The 19,389-nt window shown below is 40.1% G+C and overlaps 2 protein-coding genes across 2 annotated transcripts in view; one reads left to right on the top strand and one right to left on the bottom strand.

The window, feature by feature from the left end:
* Positions 1-13,842, top strand: part of tet2 (tet methylcytosine dioxygenase 2) — a 27,171-nt gene extending 13,329 nt beyond the window's left edge. The window contains exons 2-10 of the mRNA XM_061678474.1: positions 2,646-5,437; positions 5,510-5,600; positions 5,686-5,779; positions 5,868-6,076; positions 7,139-7,289; positions 7,377-7,466; positions 7,673-7,810; positions 7,962-8,316; positions 8,410-13,842. Coding sequence (XP_061534458.1) covers positions 2,689-5,437; positions 5,510-5,600; positions 5,686-5,779; positions 5,868-6,076; positions 7,139-7,289; positions 7,377-7,466; positions 7,673-7,810; positions 7,962-8,316; positions 8,410-9,773 — 5,241 coding nt within the window. The 5' untranslated portion in view covers positions 2,646-2,688 and the 3' untranslated portion in view covers positions 9,774-13,842. The remainder of the gene's footprint in view (positions 1-2,645; positions 5,438-5,509; positions 5,601-5,685; positions 5,780-5,867; positions 6,077-7,138; positions 7,290-7,376; positions 7,467-7,672; positions 7,811-7,961; positions 8,317-8,409) is intronic.
* ppa2 (inorganic pyrophosphatase 2) lies at positions 12,493-19,389 on the bottom strand. The gene is made up of 12 exons (XM_061678475.1): positions 18,827-19,389; positions 17,801-17,865; positions 17,664-17,708; positions 17,519-17,572; positions 15,757-15,876; positions 15,458-15,544; positions 15,221-15,347; positions 13,576-13,703; positions 13,419-13,504; positions 13,264-13,333; positions 12,852-12,891; positions 12,493-12,769 (listed from the first exon to the last, which is right to left on the bottom strand). Exons 1-12 carry the CDS (start codon positions 19,017-19,019, stop codon positions 12,747-12,749), a joined length of 1,038 nt encoding a protein of 345 aa, XP_061534459.1. The 5' UTR covers positions 19,020-19,389; the 3' UTR covers positions 12,493-12,746.

Genomic DNA, 19,389 nt, shown 5'->3' with positions numbered 1-19,389 from the left:
CTGCCTCCGAGTCTTACTAAAGCTGTGTTCGCCATCTGTCATCCATCGCTCCCACGCCGCTCGCAACTTCACTTTGAACGTCCTGTTTACACTAATGTCCAGCGGTTGGAGTTCTTTCGTCAAGTCTCCCGGAATAATGGAAAGCTCCGAGTTATTGCACTCAAGTCAATTGGTGACTGTAGAGACGCTTCTCCCGGCTGTTCTTTGATCATTAATCCATTGCTCGAGTTGGTCTTCCAACTCGGGCCCACCTTGCCTTGTTAATGCGTTTTGATTTTCTTTTTTTTTTCCGCCTCGCTTCCGCGGAAACTCAGCTTCGTTTTCTTGACTTAGCGAAGCTCGTTTTCCTGCTTCCTCCACTTGCGAACCATGGTTTCGTTGATCTTGAATTCCATGTTCCTCCGCGTAACTTATAGCTTGCAGTTTAAACTGTGCTTCGTAAGCGTGTCTCTTCGTAGGTGCCATTTTTGGGGGTCCTTAGCCAAACCGATGTTGTTTTGCACAATGCACATACCGGCACAATATACCTACTGGGGGCGTGCCTTTAGCGTCCACTGTCACGCGCACCCTTGCCCATTTACGTCCGCATGGTGTCCTCAGTCACGTCCGCCTTTCCTCTATATAAGCAGCGTGTCGGTAGGAAAGGCTCCCAGTCAGTCAAGCGAAGCGCTCATTGAAGTCACACAACATTTACAGATTTTGGAACTCGGTGCACACATAAGGCGCACCGCATTGTAAGGCACCCCGTCCATTTTGGAGAAAATTTAAGACTTTTAAGTGCGCCTTATGGTCGTGAAAATACGGTAAATTATCAACATGAGTTACTTTGCTGAAATTGAGGAGCTCTATGTAATTCCCATCACTCGGCATTTTACTGAAATGCTCACAAAGCACTGCCTAACTCTTTTCAACTGCACTTTCTGTTCTTAATCCTCTGTAGTTCTATTTTTCATTCACCACTTTGATTAAATAGCACTATTATTAGACATTGACGATAAATTTAAGCTAAACCTTCTGGCATAGGTTTCTGTTCTTGTTTAGAGCATTAGTTACTTTCAAACGTGATAGATCTTATACTGCTGGAAATAAAGGCCTCGAAAACAAACTCCTCTTGGCTACCATCTGGGGACATGATCATCTTCAATCAGCTCGTCTGTCTTAATATAATGAATTTTGATACTGTAATTCATTAAAGTGGATGTGAAGTCAATTTAATGTTTTTTTTCTTGTAAATACATTAACTATGTTTGAAGGTAAGTGCTGAAAACATGCAAAAACTGCGAACAATTTAGTATTGAATTGTTGCGATATAGCGTTAAATAGTTTTTTAGCATCTCAGTTGTCCAGGTTTTCGGGCGAGGACAAAAGCTAGCCCTATGATGCAAGTGGGCTGGGGCGTATACTTTCTGGCATGAGTCGGCCTTCCCCCACTATATAAGTACTGAGCGCCGTCTGTGGCTAATCGCGGCAATCCGCCATATGCAGTACATCACGTGACCAAACCCGGAAAACAGGATAGGTGACTTCTTGTGTGCTAACAATCATGATTTATTTTATTTTTTTTCTCAGCCGAACTTGCTAAAATTTAGTTTGCTTTATGGCTAGTGTCTTAGGACAAAAGTTAAATACATGTGTATAAGTTATTTCTGTAAATATAAATAAGAAATGGTGACATCTACTGTTAAAAAAAGACAGTGAAGACATTTAAAGTCCCTATGGTTGCTTTGCCACAGCCCCCATCGCAATTCACCCGAACCGGGAGGAAGTGAATGCGGATGTTGCGCATCAACCAGATTGCGAGTTACTTAGTAATAATAGCTTGGTTCATAAATACCACACTCTTGTGCAGTTAGCCCTTAAGCTATGCCTACAACCCCAAAAATGTCTCTTCCCTCAAGTGTTGTGTGTTATTTGGGCTACAGTGTCTCTGTTGTGGTGACCCACGCGCGGCTCACGCAGTGAATCGGACCGCTCCACTGTGAAGTGGCCTGCTACCAGTGGCTAGTCATTACCCACTACTGGGCTCGTGGACTGGCGGACCAGCGTTGTATCCGTCCAATACTCCACAGCCTCGCTCTATGCGTCCCCCGTAGATCCACACAACAGAGACACTTAAGGAAAAGTTAACTGTACATTACTTTCACTAGCATGTGAGCTAACAAGCTGACAAGCTAGCGCGCTCGCTGGACCACGGCGGACGTCCAAAACATCCGCACCTCGCTCCCAGTGTTGTTGTGTGTGGGTCCCAAGATAACAGAGACATGGAAAACAACTTTTTATTAAACATAGTGGCACACATTCTAGCCAACTACTGACATACAGCGTACGAGCAAACGTATTTGATTGACAGGTGAAGGGCTATCTCTACCGCCTTCAGCAAACACACCCACACAGTCCTGCAGCTTGAGGGCGGGCATATTTTCATGATTTTAGAGCTTTAGTTTACATTGATTTTTTTTATTCATTCAAATTTGGCAGCCTTTTAAAAAATACTGTTCTCTGTGGTGTGTCAAATTTACAAGAATGTTTTTTGTTTACTGTTTACAGACACCTTAAACTGAGAAGCCTGGTGTGTAAGCAAACAGAACTGAGTGAAGATAATATGCCCAGGTTCCGAAATGCTTATTTTCAACTTTGTTTTGTAGGACGCAGAGAGGGCAGCCTGTGAATGGACTCTGAGCAGGCCAGATGGAAACAGACCAGACCAGACATGAGACTGAAGAAAGTTTGACATTAAAGAAAATTGGAAGATCCCGCAACAACTCTAACAAACTCCATAATGGAGAGACCTTTTCAGATGGAGAGCCTCTTCAAATTACTGGCGACACAAACTGGAATAATTACAAGCCCAGCACAGTTGCCAACTCCATGAACAGGCAAAACGAAACCTGCAACGACCCTGGATCAGTACAAGGGCTATTAGATCAGGGATCCTTTATTATGAACGGAGAGTTGATGAATGGAGATTTCAAGCATGTACTTGCTGAACAGTCATTCCTGGTTAGCCAGCCGAAGAAATTTAAAAGAGATTCAGAGATTTCTGAATTGAAAATAAATGCAGAGTTTGAATGCAATGCTCAGGCAGAGATAAAAGTAGTAAACAGGAATTGTACAATTCCGAATGGAGATCATTTTCCTCTGCCAAGAAATAAACATGTTTCAATTAATGGTGCTGTACTCACCACCTCCACAATAGGAAGTACACCAGGTGATCTTTTACAGAAAACCTTGTCTCAGTATTATCCTGCGCAAGTATCAATTGCACCACAGAGGTCTGGGACACAAGATGCTATGAATGATTCTCTAACTAGTAAACTGCCCGGTGAAGATCTTATACCTTCCACTTTCACTTCAGACTTTCCCAATTCTGCTCAGATGCTTGAAACGCAACCACGCCAGCCTGGGACATCTGGTATTGCAGAGAATGTCAACAATTTTAACTCTTTAAACTACATAGTCAATGGATACTTGAACAATCATGAAATAGATTACCAGCAGAAAAAACAACAGCACCAACATCTTCCACCGCCTTGCACTAGCCACGAACGATCTCTTGATCAGCTCACTGGGATGGTCCCGTCATCAAATATTGCCAACTCCTTGCAACAACATAAAAATGGCCCACGGTGCTATAATAATGACACAAGTCCTCAACAAACGTATGCCAACCACAATTTTGATCGAAACAGTTTTAAGGAGCGCAATACTCTACAGACAACTGACGCAGTACTGGCGAATTATAGATCATCACCGATCTGTGGAATACAGAACATGGTGCAATGCGGAAAACCTGCGTCTGGTCATGCTCAGCAGTTTGGGATTCAACCTAGGAACTTTCAACAGAATTTTGGAAACATACATGGAACTGACTGCATGGGCACTAAGGGACTCAATCCACAGCAGCACATTCAGGCTGGATTAGAAAATAGTCTGGATAGCACAACCCAGCAGACAGGCAACTTGTGTTCAACTCTCCATCAGGACAGCTGGATGGAACAGAATCCTTCAAAGCAACAGACAAGTGATAGGTCATCCCAGGTAGAGCAAGAAAAGAGGGGGTTCTCTGCCAAGGTTCTATCAGACCAACAGAGACGTAGCCTCCAGGTTCAGGGTCAGATTTTGGAGGCAAGCACTGTACAAAGGTTTGATTCACCTGGAATGTTCAAAGAAAACATTCAGGAGTCTAACAGTATACAGGAACAACAAGTTCGTCTCTTAGGCCAACCACACTGTGCTTCAGCCCCTAACAAAAATGAATCGGAGTGGCAGGAATCAAATTCTAACACACATTTAATGCAGCAGCCTCCACCCCAGACAAAGCACGATCAAAAGGCCGGGGGACATTATCACACCCCCATGCAGTCCGAGCACTTACATGACAACCCTGAACTGCAGGAACCATTGTCGCCTGGGTTTTTCACAACACAGCAACAGCAGCACTGTAATCTTCCACGTCCACTGTCCCACCCGCCACAATTGGAAGAACAGCAACTTAAGTCTCCCATTTACAGACCTCACAGTCAGCCTCAGCCAAGTCAACTTAACCAGCAACACAGAAACAACTCTGCACAGCCCAATAGTCACTTGTGCTACAAAAACACAACAGATATTCAAATACAACGTCAAAGATCGTTTTCCCCAAACTCAGCCAGCAGTGATTCCAGGCAATTTCAACTTCAGCAACCCAATAACTGCCAACCATCTAATAATACCAACTTCCCACAGACTTCTACACAGTCACAACCTTATTTGCCCCAAAGTGCAATAAACCAACAGATACCAATGCATATGTATCCGAAGACTGAACATCAGCTGAAAGCATGTTCTCAGTTACAAAGGGGATATCACCTGGGATCGCCAATTCCCCACAGAGACTTCCAGAAGCATGAAGCCCTACGGACGCACCTGTTACAAAGGCAAGAAAGACAGGGCCCTCCCCATTCTACACAAAGCACTAGGGATAGCAACCATGGCCTCACAAATATAAAAATTGAAAATGGACCCAGATTTAATTTGCCGGGCTGTTCACAGCAGCAACCGGGTGGATTGCAAATCAAGCAGGAGAATCAACAATCTGTGTGTGAGAATACTAGGCAGAACAATATCCTAGCCTCCATGGAACAAAGTCTAAAACAGTACCAACTGTCCCCTGTATTTGAGAAGAAATCTTTCGTCATTAATTCAAATAAAGTCAAAGTAGAATCTTCTGGCCCTGTCACAATTCTGTCAACCAACACTGACATGTGTAAAGTGGAAGCATCTGTAGCTGCTACATCCATGACGGCTTTAAAAAGAACACCTGACTCCACGCCCAAGAAAGAACAACTCCTCCAGAGATTCATGGATTCTCCGATGAAGCTATTTGATACCCCAGTAAAAAGTCTACTTGATACTCCTATTAAAACACAATATGAAATTGCATCCTGTCACTGTGTTGGTGAGTAACCTGTTTTTGGTTACATTACAGATAAAGTGGTGTTTAAGTACTGAAAACTGTCCTTTTATTTAGAACAAATTAGTGAGAAGGATGAGGGCCCATACTATACTCACCTAGGATCAGCACCTACGGTTGCTGGTATACGGGAGTTGATGGAGAGAAGGTAAGCAACACTTACAGTGCACTGTGCTGTATATTCACAAGTTACTGTTTGATTGTAAGCAATGTAATATCTATTTTATTTCAAGGTCTGGTTTAAATGGTCAAGCCATCAGGATGGAGAAAGTGGTGTACACCGGCAAGGAAGGAAAAAGTACACAGGGGTGCCCTATTGCAAAATGGGTAGGCACTATTCTTTTGTGTATCTCAATGCAATTCTTCAGAAGTAAATGGAACACCTTCAAATATGTACAATAAATTCTCATATCAGGTGATCCGCCGAGCCAGTGTAGAAGAAAAGCTACTGGTGTTGGTTCGAGAACGCACTGGACACAAATGTGAGACAGCCTGCATAATCGTGGCCATCCTTGTCTGGGAGGGCATCCACCCCACCCTAGCTGACAAACTCTACCTCGAGCTAAGTGAAACTCTAACAAAGCATGGAGCCCTCACCCAAAGACGATGTGCTCTCAATGAAGAGTGAGTGACAACAAAACAAAAACAAAAACATATACAGGGTTGTCCCAAAAGTCTCTGTACACTTCATTTAATTGCAAGTATTATTCGGACAGACGTGATGCCATCAGCATTTGACAGCTGAGGCTTTGCAGTTTTTGGGACCATACCAATCAGTGTTAATTGGCTTGGAGCATTGTAAAGCTGCTGCATGACAAGATGTTTTTCTGTCCCCGACTGCTGTTAGGTCCCAGTGTGAGAGGATTTATCACCATCACGCTGCTCCAACGCGTAGTAGAATTCATGCTATCCATGGCAGGTTTCTTGAAACAGGAGCTGTTCAAGACAAACCACGCAATGCTAGGCCTGCTACTACCATCACTGATGAAAACAGAATTTCTAGAGTAGACATTCGCGCAACGCCAGGGAAAGTATCCAGAGGGCTGCACTGAAACACAGAATCCAGTGGTAAAGCTTTACTTGTACTGACCTTAGGTTGTTGAGCATCATAATATTCCCATTAAAGCCTTTGAACAACCTAAAATTGGTACAGGAAAAGCTTTATCCCTCTCCGAAGCATTCGGTGAATTGAACATTTGTTGATGCTTAGTTCCAGTGCAGCTCTCCAGATACACTTAGCTTGGCATTGTGAGAAAGCCTATCCTACAAGTTGGGTTGTCAACAGTGGTGGTATGTAGTAGCTGGCCTTCCGCTGTGTTTTGTCATGAACAGATTCTTTTTCAAGAAACTTTCCATGGATAGTGCAATTTTGCAACACTGCTCCAATGTCAATTGGCAAGCAATGGGCAAGGGAATGATATGCTTACAAAAACTGCAAAGCCCAAGCTATCAAATGCTGATGGCCTCACATCTGCCCAAATGATAGTTGAAACCAAGTAGAAAAAAGGAAGCGTATATTGACTTTTGGGACACCCTGTGTTTCCAAATATGTAGTTATTTTGCATATCATTGTGTGCTTGTACTTAAAATAATGGAAGAAAGCAGGTGATATCCAACCTGTTTCCTATTTTGCTTGCACTGAATTAATGGGTATGAAACCCTCAAATTCTCATTATTCCCTTTCAGGAGGACCTGTGCATGTCAGGGATTAAATCCAGATGCATGTGGAGCATCATTCTCCTTCGGATGCTCATGGAGCATGTACTACAATGGCTGCAAATTTGCCAGGAGTAAAATTCCAAGAAAATTTAAACTACAAGGAGATGATGTCAGAGAGGTATTCATCACTGATAAAATGTGGATTTATCACTGAGGTTACCATATCTTAATATCAAAATTAATAATGACAATATTTGTCTTTTAGGAAGAGAGACTGGAGCAAAACTTTCAACATCTGGCCACCTTACTGGGTCCCTTGTATAAAAATATGGCACCTGAAGCTTATGGAAACCAGGTGAGGACATTGGACAGATTAGAGCCTTTTTAAGTGAATTATTATTAATCAAGACAATAACTAATCATCCTTGCACTCCAGTCAACACAATTACGTTTTGAAGTGTAGTTAACTGCGGTTGGCTTAACTACGTGTATACTGTCCAATTAAAGACAATACTTTCAGAAGAACTAATCTTAGTGAAATTTGTGTGTTTCTGGAAACAGGTGGAACATGAACACAGAGCACCCGATTGTCGTCTGGGGGTTAAGGAGGGGCGTCCCTTCTCTGGGGTTACTGCTTGTCTGGACTTCTGTGCTCATGCTCATAGAGACGTCCACAACATGCAAGGGGGCAGTACTGTGGTAAGGAAAACATGTCTTTCAAGGTTTGTTGGATTTAACATAGGGAAACAAAACATCCAAAATATCTTAAAACCCTTCCATGAATGTGCTAAAACAATCTCATTTGGATCTGTGATACCCTCAATAACATAAACGCATTATTTTTTCGCAGGTATGCACATTAACAAGGGAAGATAATAGAGAGGTTGGAAAGATACCAGCTGATGAGCAGCTCCACGTCCTGCCACTGTATAAGGTTGCCAACACGGATGAATATGGCAGTGAGGAGGGTCAGCAGGAAAAAATCAAAACGGGTGCCATTCAAGCCCTCAGTGCCTTCCGCCGCCAGGTGCGCATGCTGGCAGAGCCTGCCAAGTCGTGTCGCCAAAAGAAGCTGGATGCTAAGAAAGCAGCTGCTGTCAAGAACGCCATGTTAGACAACTCTCATGATAAGGCAGAGAAAGTTACCCCGTCTAAGATAAAAGCTGGAACTTGTGAAAATATCACTCTAAGCACACCTGTGCCAGGTAAAACTTTTACTTGGGTCATTTTTAGCTTGCCTTGTTAGACAAATTTGTCTTGGATGCATTTGTGGCATTAACTTTTTATCTCATTTTTAGGTTTTATTCCCGGTGCTATGGGAGCCTCTCAACATCCTAATCAACCAACGGATCCCCTTGGAGTCCATTCTCGGCAACTGCAGCAACAACAGCACGAGAACATTCTTACCTCTTATCCCGGTGCAACAAATGTGGCCAAATATCCGAGGTTTCCTGGCCACCCAGGATCTTTTCCAAGCACTTCAAAGCCAGGGAGCATGTTTCCCCATCAATCCTCAACACCAGCAAGCCCTTACCCTTCCCCAGTCCATGCACCCAATTCAATAATTGACGGAGCTAAACGTTCATACCATAGTTATCAATGTAATGGAGGTATGCCTCTTGATAACTACCATCCATACTATGCTTCAAACCAAAAGCAACTGGACATGTATCAAAGGCAAGTGTTTCACTCAGAGCAGCAGTATGCAGCACATCAGCGTTTTGAGGTAAATTATCCACCAAATTATGGTGATCCAGGTTTACAAGTTAATGGCTATAATACATGCAGCAAGAGGCCAGTTCAGGCCTTGAGAGCTTTCAGTCCGTGTATTCCTAATGGAGCTGTAGACCCTCGCTTTATGGACCCCCTTTCAAGAGCACCCTCCGCCCACAGAGTGCAAGACTACACAGCTGCTGGGAGCAACTGCAATCAGTTTGGAAGAGCCCCACATCCATATTTGGGAAGTCTGCAAATGTTACCCCCAGGCCAACAACCATTCCATATGCAAATTAAGCAAGAAATGGGTATTGCTAACCCAAAGATGCTTGGTGCTCAATTAAGTGACGGGTGCTTAAACCCAGAAATACAGACAGGATTGGATATGCTCAACTGCAGCCCCACAGTAAATGGTATTAAGCAAGAGCCTGGAGCCCCACAGAGACCCACAACCCCACAAAAGCCAGAAATTTGGTCAGACAATGAGCACAACTTTTTGGACCCTGATATTGGCGGAGTAGCAGTTGCACCGAGCCATGGCTCAGTCCTCATTGAATGCGCTAAACGGGAGCTCCATGCCACAACGCCTCTTAAAAATCCAGACCGTCATCACCCAACACGCATATCCTTGGTCTTCTACCAGCACAAAAATTTGAATGAGGCTAAGCACGGTCTGGCCATGTGGGAAGCAAAGATGGCAGAAAAGGCTCGTGAAAAGGAGGAAGATGCAGAGAGAAATGGTGGTGAGGGGACGCCAAGCAAGGGCAACAAGAAGGGGACAAAGCGTGAGCATCCAGAGCCGTCAGAATCTCTTGGGGAGCCTCCTTATAAGCGTTTTATAAAGGCACTCATTGAGGGGTCCTTATCGTGCACAACCAACACCTATGTCAATACATCTCCGTATGCCTTTACGAAGGTCACAGGACCTTATAGTCACTTTGCTTAAAATACCCTCGAGGAAAAAAATGAAGGTGCTTTATTTATGCTACAACAACTTGCAGCACTGGCCTCATACAAACACTCCTAACCTGTTCAGGTCTTACACGTTTTTAACAACTGAGCTTTACTTGTTGACCCTGCTATGGATGTATTTATTTTTGTTTTGCAACTTTTGCAAGATACACACTGTTAAACCATCTGGTGCTCTCAATTGTACACACACTTTTTTCCTTCTTACTGGAAACAAAGCTTAATCTTTGGTGGCTTTATTTTATATTTTCAATACTTCAACATGGCATGGAATGCCAACTTTGAAAATAACAACTTCAAGGTGCTAATTATGCGTCTTTTGTAAAATGTCTTGATACCATAATTGATATTACAGATGAAATAATTAAACAGGAAATAATGGGAGATTTGTGAAATCATTAGCATCGAAAGGATTTGATACGTCGGTGTGTCTTGAGCACTTGATTATAAAATTTAAGCGGTAAAAGTTAGATATAACAATAAATCGAAAGTAATTCATTTCCAAGCATCCACAAATTAAAACAAATCTTTTAGAATTCCTATGAAAAAATTATTCAGTACACTATTGTATTGTTGTTTCTTTCGCTACTGATATTCTATACATTGAGCCATTCAAATGGTGCATTTTTATATTTTAAGGAGAAGAAAATCTTTTTGTTATCCAAGGTTTTCCAGTTTACTCTCAGCAAAAATGTTCCTTTCGGCAGGTTCATTGAACCAGCCTAAATTGTGAAAATTAAGTGTAGTTTTATGTCTGTGGTGCTTTGTTGATGTGCTTTTTATACACTGAGGAGCATGAGACAGGGTAAGTTCGGTGTCACTTTCAGAGGGCAGCTGGCTTGCTGTGGGTTCTTTGATTATTGTAATCTAACTGTAAGATAAACATGTGATATGTGTACAGTAACTTAAATTCCCTTTTTGGAATTACTGTTATAAATTGTGTTTGTTGTAAAGAATGCGCAAAGTTTAATTCATTGTTTATCTTTGTGTTCCAATGGATCTTGTTTCATAGGGTGCTATTGAACCTGTTAAAACATACAATGTGAGACTCTTAAGGCAGTGAGAAAAAGGCTGTTAATGTACAGAACCAACCAGTCATATACCTCAAAACCAGTTTGGCAATAGGAAAATATATATATATTTCGTTTTTTAAATATTTTTGGTTACAGTTTAACTGAATGCCACCTGAAAGGCGGAAAAGTTAATTTCTTACTTTCTTACCTACCTGCTAGAAATTTTTAATTTTTAATGTTACTGTAAAATCAGGGACATTTAAAAAGAAAATGTACATTATTGCCTGCATTCGTTTTGTCTTTTTTCTCATTCAGGGACATGCCATTGCATTTTGTGTCCCAGTGCAACTTTTCTAACATACGTCACACAGATTTTTAGAGGGGGGAAAATTATTTTATTATTTTTATTTTTTTTTTTACTTCTTTTTCTTAGCTAGTAGGATGGAGTTTGTTTTTCCTCTAATGAACACAATGTATATGCACTGATGTGACTAAAGGGAAAGTATGATATATAATTAAGGGCCGTTTATTTGCTTTCGCTATGAGGCAGGACCAAGGCAGTGAGTATCGTCTTTGTGCCTGTGTATAGTTGAATTTATTTATAACCACTAAGCAATTGTATGATTTCTCCTCTTTATTTTTTAATTAATGTGATATATAATGGAATGACTGTAACGTTATGGTAACAATTCACCCACTCTTAACAAATTCGTTTTCTGAAAGCACTTCAAAATATTTTCAGGAAGAAAATTGTATATGTAATAAAGTACAAAATGTTTTATTTAAAACAGGGTGTAAATGAGTTTGTCACATTGTACAGTGCATATCAATTATGAATTTTTCAGAACTTGATGTTGACATAGGTTTTCGTCAAGGCAAACTGATACACAAATTATCAAATCTCAAAGAACACAGATACATTATCCAGGAAGTTTTTGTAAATTATACACTCACTGTCAACATAATGTTTACTGTTAGCTCGATGAACCTTTGAATTTATATTTTTGCGTTTTCAAAATCCACAGTGATGTGTTCCTTGTATAGAGCCCAGCAACAGTAGCACGTTGTGGTAAGGAGATTTAAGAGATATATAAAAAAACAAAAAGAAATACAAAAAAAAAAAAAAGCAGTACCATACTTGAAGCTTAAGAGTCAGCATTACTTGAATGACTTTCTGGGTATAACAGGAGTACTGGTTAGTACTGCATGTACTCGGTCGGCTCAGACAATTAACAGCTGATACTTTGTATTTTTTTTTTTTTTACAGACAGACACTAAAAGTGATTACTTATTTCCTGTTTTATTTGTCAAGACTTCTCTTGTTTTCCTGAAGCTTGGTATGCTCCAAAAATTGGATTAAGGATAGGGGTTCAACTGTAAGTATTGTAATGTATTGAATGCAGTTTATTTCAAAGCTGTTATCATTGCTTATATTGCCAAGATGTGGGTGTTTTCTTTTCTCCAATAAATTTATATTTATTGAAAGCAATTTGACTTGTTTAAAAAACAAAACAGTTCTACCATTACAAATATATCGCAAGTTTCAAATGTCTGCGTGTGTTTTCAGCCATCGCTGTGGCAAGAAACCATTAAAAAACACTTTACAGTTATGTATACAGTTACCTCAAGGAAAAAGACCATTATCTCTGTGTTAATGGATGATTACAATAAAAGGAAGTGACGTCATCAAAAACATATTTAATCTCTGATTGGACATTCAACTTGACTTCATATTGATTACAACATTATTTTACTAGTTCATGATGTAAAAAATGTACAGTACGTTTTTAGTTTTCTGTCCTCAATGTCAAACATGGCGTTTTATAGAGCTGAGAATAGATCCTTACCAGATAATACTCATGCTGCTAACAAATAGTGACGCAGCATTAACTGATGATGATTGTTTGCGTCCAGGTTTTTCGCGTTTCCCAATCAACTCAGACAAAGTGCCACTTGTCCACTGTATAGGTAGAAATGTAGAAAGGCATTAAAAGTGCGTACTGTAGACGTATAACACCTCAAATAAGTCATGATCTACTTACCCTCTGATGAAACACTGTGTCCGCAACCAAGTGCAGGGGCCTGCATAAATAAAAGTTACATTTAACAATGACCCAATGTCACTGATGCACAGTTGCTTTGCCACTCTTCTGATAGCAGTCATTACTATGAAAAGCATATCGCTGGCGTCGGGCCGAAACCCCGTATGTCAAAATTTGGTCAATAAACTTTTTTCACAAATCAATACTATTGGTCAGTCCCCATGTGGGTATGTTATTTTTTCAAATTATTGACAAATATTGTGCAGAAAAAGGCTTGTTCTCTTTGACGATGCAATGTTAAGGGCTCAATAAACTTTCTTTTTTGGTTTGCTTTGTTCTTTGGTGTCCTGAAAAGTGATGGTTTTGGAGAGAGAGGTTTTCCGCTCGACACCAGTGATATATAAAGACTCACCGACTGAATCACATCTCTAGCCTCTGTTGCGTTGCATTTGAAAGGACTGTCACAGCATGATACATTTTTACTGAAAAACAAAATAAAACAGAAATCATTTCACATAAATTCCATAAAATGCAATACTATGTAAGGTCAACCCTTTGACATCTTACCATTCAATCCCACCAATGTTAGTCTTCTTCTGCACTAGTGCCCTCCAGTGTGCATGTGTGGACTTTATTATCTTCACAGCAAAGTCCTTAGGACAAAACACAAAGGCTCAATACACCAGGTTCTTACAAGTGGGTTTGATTAAATCCATTATTATACCTTATCTTGAAATTGCGCATTGAATCCGAACTGGTTCTCGGACTTCCCATCTGGAACCTTATATTTCCTGAACCAGTCCACAGTGGCCTCTAAATGACCAGGCCGGCTCTTCCGGACGTCATCTAGGTCTAAGAAACAACATAATTGTTGCACAAGATGAATTTGTCTGGTCTTCGCAAAAAAATCTATTCAGAATATGCAGAACGGCACAATAAATATTGTGGCATGTGCCTCTTTTAGTTGTTGAAGCTTCAGAGTAAATACATACATCTTAACATTCTACTGAAACAACAGGACAATATACGTCAAGAGACAGGCAATGATAGATGTTTATTAGCATGTCAGTGAAAATGATTCCTGCATCAAATTCAGTCATGGATGTTTTGTTCAGTGAATAAATGAGAGCTGACATCAGGCTAAGTTGCTGCTGCATCCTGAGCGAACATTGCAGAGCGATTATTTCAGAAGACTCGGTGAACTGTTGACTGTATGCAACCACCGTGTTTGAAATGAAAACGTCTCAAAATCAGTTTGATGATACTGTCAGCGCTATTAACCTTCAAGGTTTGCCTTTTGACTATGATGGCTAAGCTCATCTAACGTAAAGTAAACAAAATAACCACACGCAACAATACAGTCGATTTGAGCGCGTTTCTATTTTTATGAGTGTTTCCATTGTGAAGACCGGAACGGTCACAATTTTCAGTACACTGGATCTTCTGTACCCTTGCGTTGGGGTGCCAGTAACAGTGATACACTTTGGTAAACTTGGATAGGGTGGAGTTAAGACAATCTCCTTTTCACTTCCATGTTGCAGAGGAACTCAACAGACAGAAAGGGAATAACCCTGATTAGATAAATTGGATGCAGGTTGGCCAATACTTTTTCTTGATTGGACAAGAAAATAACAAAAAGCCCCATTTTTAAATACGATGAATAATGTATGTGTCACTTACACACATGGACAAAATTGTTAGCACTGGTCAGTAAAAAAAAAAAAAAAGAAAAAAGAAAAAAAAAACACCTCGCTGAAATAGTGTGACCATGACCAAAGTAAGACGAAATTAAATAAGAATGAATGAAAAAAATAATTGCGTTCCAAAAACACGTTTGAAGGGTGCCTTCTACACACTGCCTGTATCAGCTTCTGCCAGAGCTTTTTGCACAATTGTCAAAAAATAAAAATACAAAATTGTACTGGCATTACCAGATAACCACCAACCCTTTATTACTCAGTGACTGTTTTTCCTCAATGTCTTTATGTCTCAAAAGTGTTCTCTTGTCAATTGACTGTCTGTTGTCGTACTAGAGTCGCTCCAACTACCGGAGACAAATTCCTTGTGTGTTTTTTGGGCATACTTGGCAAAATAAAGATGATTCTGATTCGGAAATTTAGAGGGCGAGTCTGTGCCCTACTGGAAACGTGGTTCATGTGATCAAATCACTGCAAGTTAAGTTAACGACGGCAGAAAAATACTGTACATCAACACACGGCACAAGAAGGCACACTCAGTTATCGCTATACTTACAGTTTTTCATTTGATTGCTGTTTAATTATGGCAGAGAAGATTGTACTGTAATTACGACTTTGCCACTGCATTAGTGTAGGGTTGTGAGAGACTACGGCACTGTAGAAAATACCCACCATTTAGGTTTTTGGCATCTGGGTCCTCGCTGTTGATAGCCATTACCTTCCAGTCCATTTCTCCCTCGTCAATCATTGCCAATATTCCAAGCACCTTTACTTGGATCACCTGACCAGGAGAGCACACCTAAAGGACAAGCCAGCAAATGGCAAATCAGCAAAGCAATTCACCAACAAAGGGATATTAACTGGAACAAAACTCCCCCCAAAAAGTCTTCATATATCGAGCGTTCTTACCTGCATACCAATGTCACAAACGTCAATTGGATCGTTATCGCCACAGCATTTTGTTTCCGAGTCTGTGTGGTTGGGATCCTCCCACGTCTTTCTCGATGAATAATGCAAACAGATTGAGTAATTACTGTCCACAAACTAACTGAAAAGCAAGCATTAGCTAAAAAGATCAAGACTAAACACTGAGTAAAATAATTACAAAGTCATTCTACAGAATACTATGTTAGCAAATTACATATTTATGCTACATTAATATTAGTAGCATTGCTGATGACAAGAGTACTGACAAATTACCTCCTTACCTGCGGAATGGCACCATAGTTCCAAATGTAACCTTTATGGGGAAATATGTTGGCAACATATCGGAGCTTGCCTTTCTTTACGTCTTGCTTAATGGGGTTCAGCGGTTCCTTTGTCGCAATCTGGAAATTGTGGAAATGGTGAAGGAGTATGTATTCGTGTGTATGCTTGTATGTACGTGTACATTTCCCGTGGTCAGTCCAAGTATTCAGGTATGTCTACAAAATTGTCTTGGCTTTGTCAGTAAAATACTAAATACAAAATTAAAAAGTAATTTCACTTTTTTTAATCATTATTATTTGTACACACGACTACAGCGTATTCCTTTTAAGTTTTTGGCTGAGTCAACAGTAGTTAGTAATAGTAATAATTCAAGCACACATTATTGTGTCTGGTATTTCTCTGCTTACTGTTGTGAGGTACAGTTTAATGGACAACAACATCACTATATTTTCCATGAACATATTAAAAAAATGCTAACACCATACGTAGACATTTCAAAATGCTATAAAACATGTGAATGAGACATTTTGAAATTAAAGGACAACTAAACCCAAGATGTAAAAACTTATATTTTAATGTGAATATCTATCATCTGCTGTTTACATAAACTAAAAAATACATCTAAAATATTGACTCGATGATGGGGGTGGTGCCATTTTTAAGTCTTATTACGATCGTGAGCGCGCGAATTCGTGAGAATGTGATGTGTATTCTCCAGTTTTGGCTTATCGTGCAGCTTTATGAAGTAAGAAAACTTTATTTCTAAAGAAGACCATACAGATATATATTCATATATTCAGCAATGACTACATACCTTTGTTCAAGTTGGTATGAAACCTTATTCCGCTATCATATAGCGTTGCACAACACAACATCACAACCAAAATGATGTTCTATCACTAATTTAAGACACAGAAAAAAAGGTGATTAAGATGGTATAATACAGCGCCAGCTGCTCATGCCAACTCCGTTTCTTAGAGCCATGGGTGATGCCATAAATAAAACGATAAGCAGTTTAATAGGCCAAAATGAATCTGCACATTTAACTTTGACACTGACACAGTTCCAGTTGCTACCAAACCAGCATAGTGATCCATTTTTAACAAAACCGGCTCACGCAAATGTATCTTACCGAGCTACTTCTACTCATCTAAAAAAAACATCCATACTCTCAATTGAGAGGGACATTAGTGGGGGAAGAGGCAGAGTTTTTCATCACTTCTCAGACAGTAGCATGCAACTCTCGCCTGGCGTTTTGTCGACACCTGCGGGCCTACATCTGATAAGGATTTTGCCCAACATGCACCCCCTTTACATTTATTAATTATCCAGTTAAATTTTTGTTCCACAAACGCAATATGAATCACAGTAGGCCTTCTATATTTTGATTACTGCTGCCACATGCAATGTATTCTTGCTTTAATTTTGGGGGGTTTAGTTCCCCTTTAAAAGCATTTTCACAGCCAATGCTAGTTTAATTACGACCCCAATTCCAATGAAGTTGGGACGTTGTGTTAAACATAAATAAAAAACAGAATACTATGATTTGAAAATCATGTTCAACCTATATTTAATTGAATACACTACAAAGACAATATATTGAATGTTCAAACTGATAAACGTTTTTTGTTTTTAGCAAATAATCATTAACTTAGAATTTTATGGCTATTGTACGGCAGTCGTCAAACCTTTCCAAATGCTTTACTTTTGAACAAAATTGTCGTTTTGTCATAAAACCACATTACGGTGACCTCCACTTACCTCCATCTTAGCGTTTGACCAGCGGGGCACCTCCACGACCATGTTAAAGAGCGCCTGGACATACAGATCATATTTAAAGTACATGCGGTGTATGTTCAGCTGAACATCATGAATTTCACTCTAATAAGAACTTAGCCGAACATACCTCGCTCTCTTTCCTCTTGACCTTCTTGGCGGGTAAACCATTGTCCTGATGCAAGAAAAAGATGACGTTGCATTATTTTACACATTGTGCAAGTAGAACGAGGCCACTGATTTTATCCCAAAGAATATGAGGGCTACCTGTTCTGCCTCAGCTATGAGGGGAATATCATGGAAAGGAGAAATGTAGCTGCCATCTGAGTTTTCTAGGAGAGGGGGGGGGGAAGCCAATCAAAAATAAAACAGTATGTCATCTTTTAAACATGTTCATGGAGCCAAACCCATCTGGTTTGGTGAAGGAATTAACAAAAAAATATGTAGTTATCAAAAGAGAAGGGTTGTAGTGTAAGGATTCATCCCTGAAATGTTATTTTGGGCTGACAATTTATACATTCATCTGTTTTCTATAGGGCTTTCCTTCATTAGGGTCATGGGTTTCATTATTAGGGTTGTGGGTAATTGGAGTATATCCTCGCTGACTTTGGGCAAGAGGCAGACCATACCCGGGACTGGTCATGAGTCAATTGCGGGACACTTACAGGGGTCCTGGGTTTAACGACATGACCCGAATTTTTACGAAAGTCATGACGTCGTAGTTTATCACTAACCTAAGGCTGTATTAAAATCATGATTACAGTAAATATTTGTTTGAAAAATACTTATCGGCCACACATATAAACAATCAAATCATTAAAAAAAAAAAAAAAAAAGTACTGTACCGACATAATTGAGCGTCCCTTCTTGTACCACTTGGAGCCTATCAATTATATGTTGATTGGAAATTACAATTCCATCTATCCATTTCCTTATACACTAATAGTCCCAGTGGCATGAACAAAAAGAACATTCATTTGACATTAGTTATAACGCAGAAATTGACTTTTTATTTTTGCATCCAATACACTTTGGTATATTTATTCAAAATGACTTCTTAGAAGGTAGAAAAGTGAAGTTTCAGAAAACGCCTCCGTACTCCTTTGTAGAGCAAAGCAGGCTATAAGCAAACGTTTGTGGTGCGTTCATGCTAACATTACTGACAAGGTCAAACATTTACTTTGTCAGGAACGTTGCATAACCCGGTGCCACTATTAAACTTTAACTTGTTTTTCTGTGTGTGGCGGGGGGGACGATGGTGTTCGAGTTCAAATACCGGACAATGGCACTTACTAAAATAAATCCGGTAATCTGTGGTATTTGGGCTTCCTCTCGCCTCGGTTTGATAGTGCATCGTTTTTCTCAAATTGTTCAAATGCGGCAAGGTGACTGCACAAGAGAGGAGTTTGCGTCCAAAGACAGGAAAAGGCCTCAAAAGAGCCTGGAAGATGGAGCCGGAGGAGCCGAGTAGCAGTGACAGTCTCATTGCTGACGCTCTCGCTGCCACTTCCTGTTTCCTGTCAGGCCGTTGGAGAGGAAACGACACTTCCGATAGAAGCCCTAAAAAGTAAAGGTGTCCATTTTAGGATTTCGTGATAGATTGACTTTTACTTTGTACTCTGTATTTTGATATACTTCATGTTGATGTAAGTATTTCAACTTTCGGACACTTCAATGAACACAAAAGAAAGGATGGGAACACTCCCGTTTATGGAATTGCTTTCCAGCTATGCCTTTAGTTTGGTAAGAAAAACCGGAAGACAATCTTGTAAGAAAAATCTTACAAAAAGAGAAGAAAAATAAGAAAAATTAACAAAAGGAGAAAAAAACACAAGTATAAATAAAATATGAATATA

This window comes from Phycodurus eques, chromosome 6 (assembly GCF_024500275.1).
Source record: "Phycodurus eques isolate BA_2022a chromosome 6, UOR_Pequ_1.1, whole genome shotgun sequence".
Taxonomy (NCBI): domain Eukaryota; kingdom Metazoa; phylum Chordata; class Actinopteri; order Syngnathiformes; family Syngnathidae; genus Phycodurus; species Phycodurus eques.
This window is presented reverse-complemented; position numbering and strand designations above follow the sequence as displayed.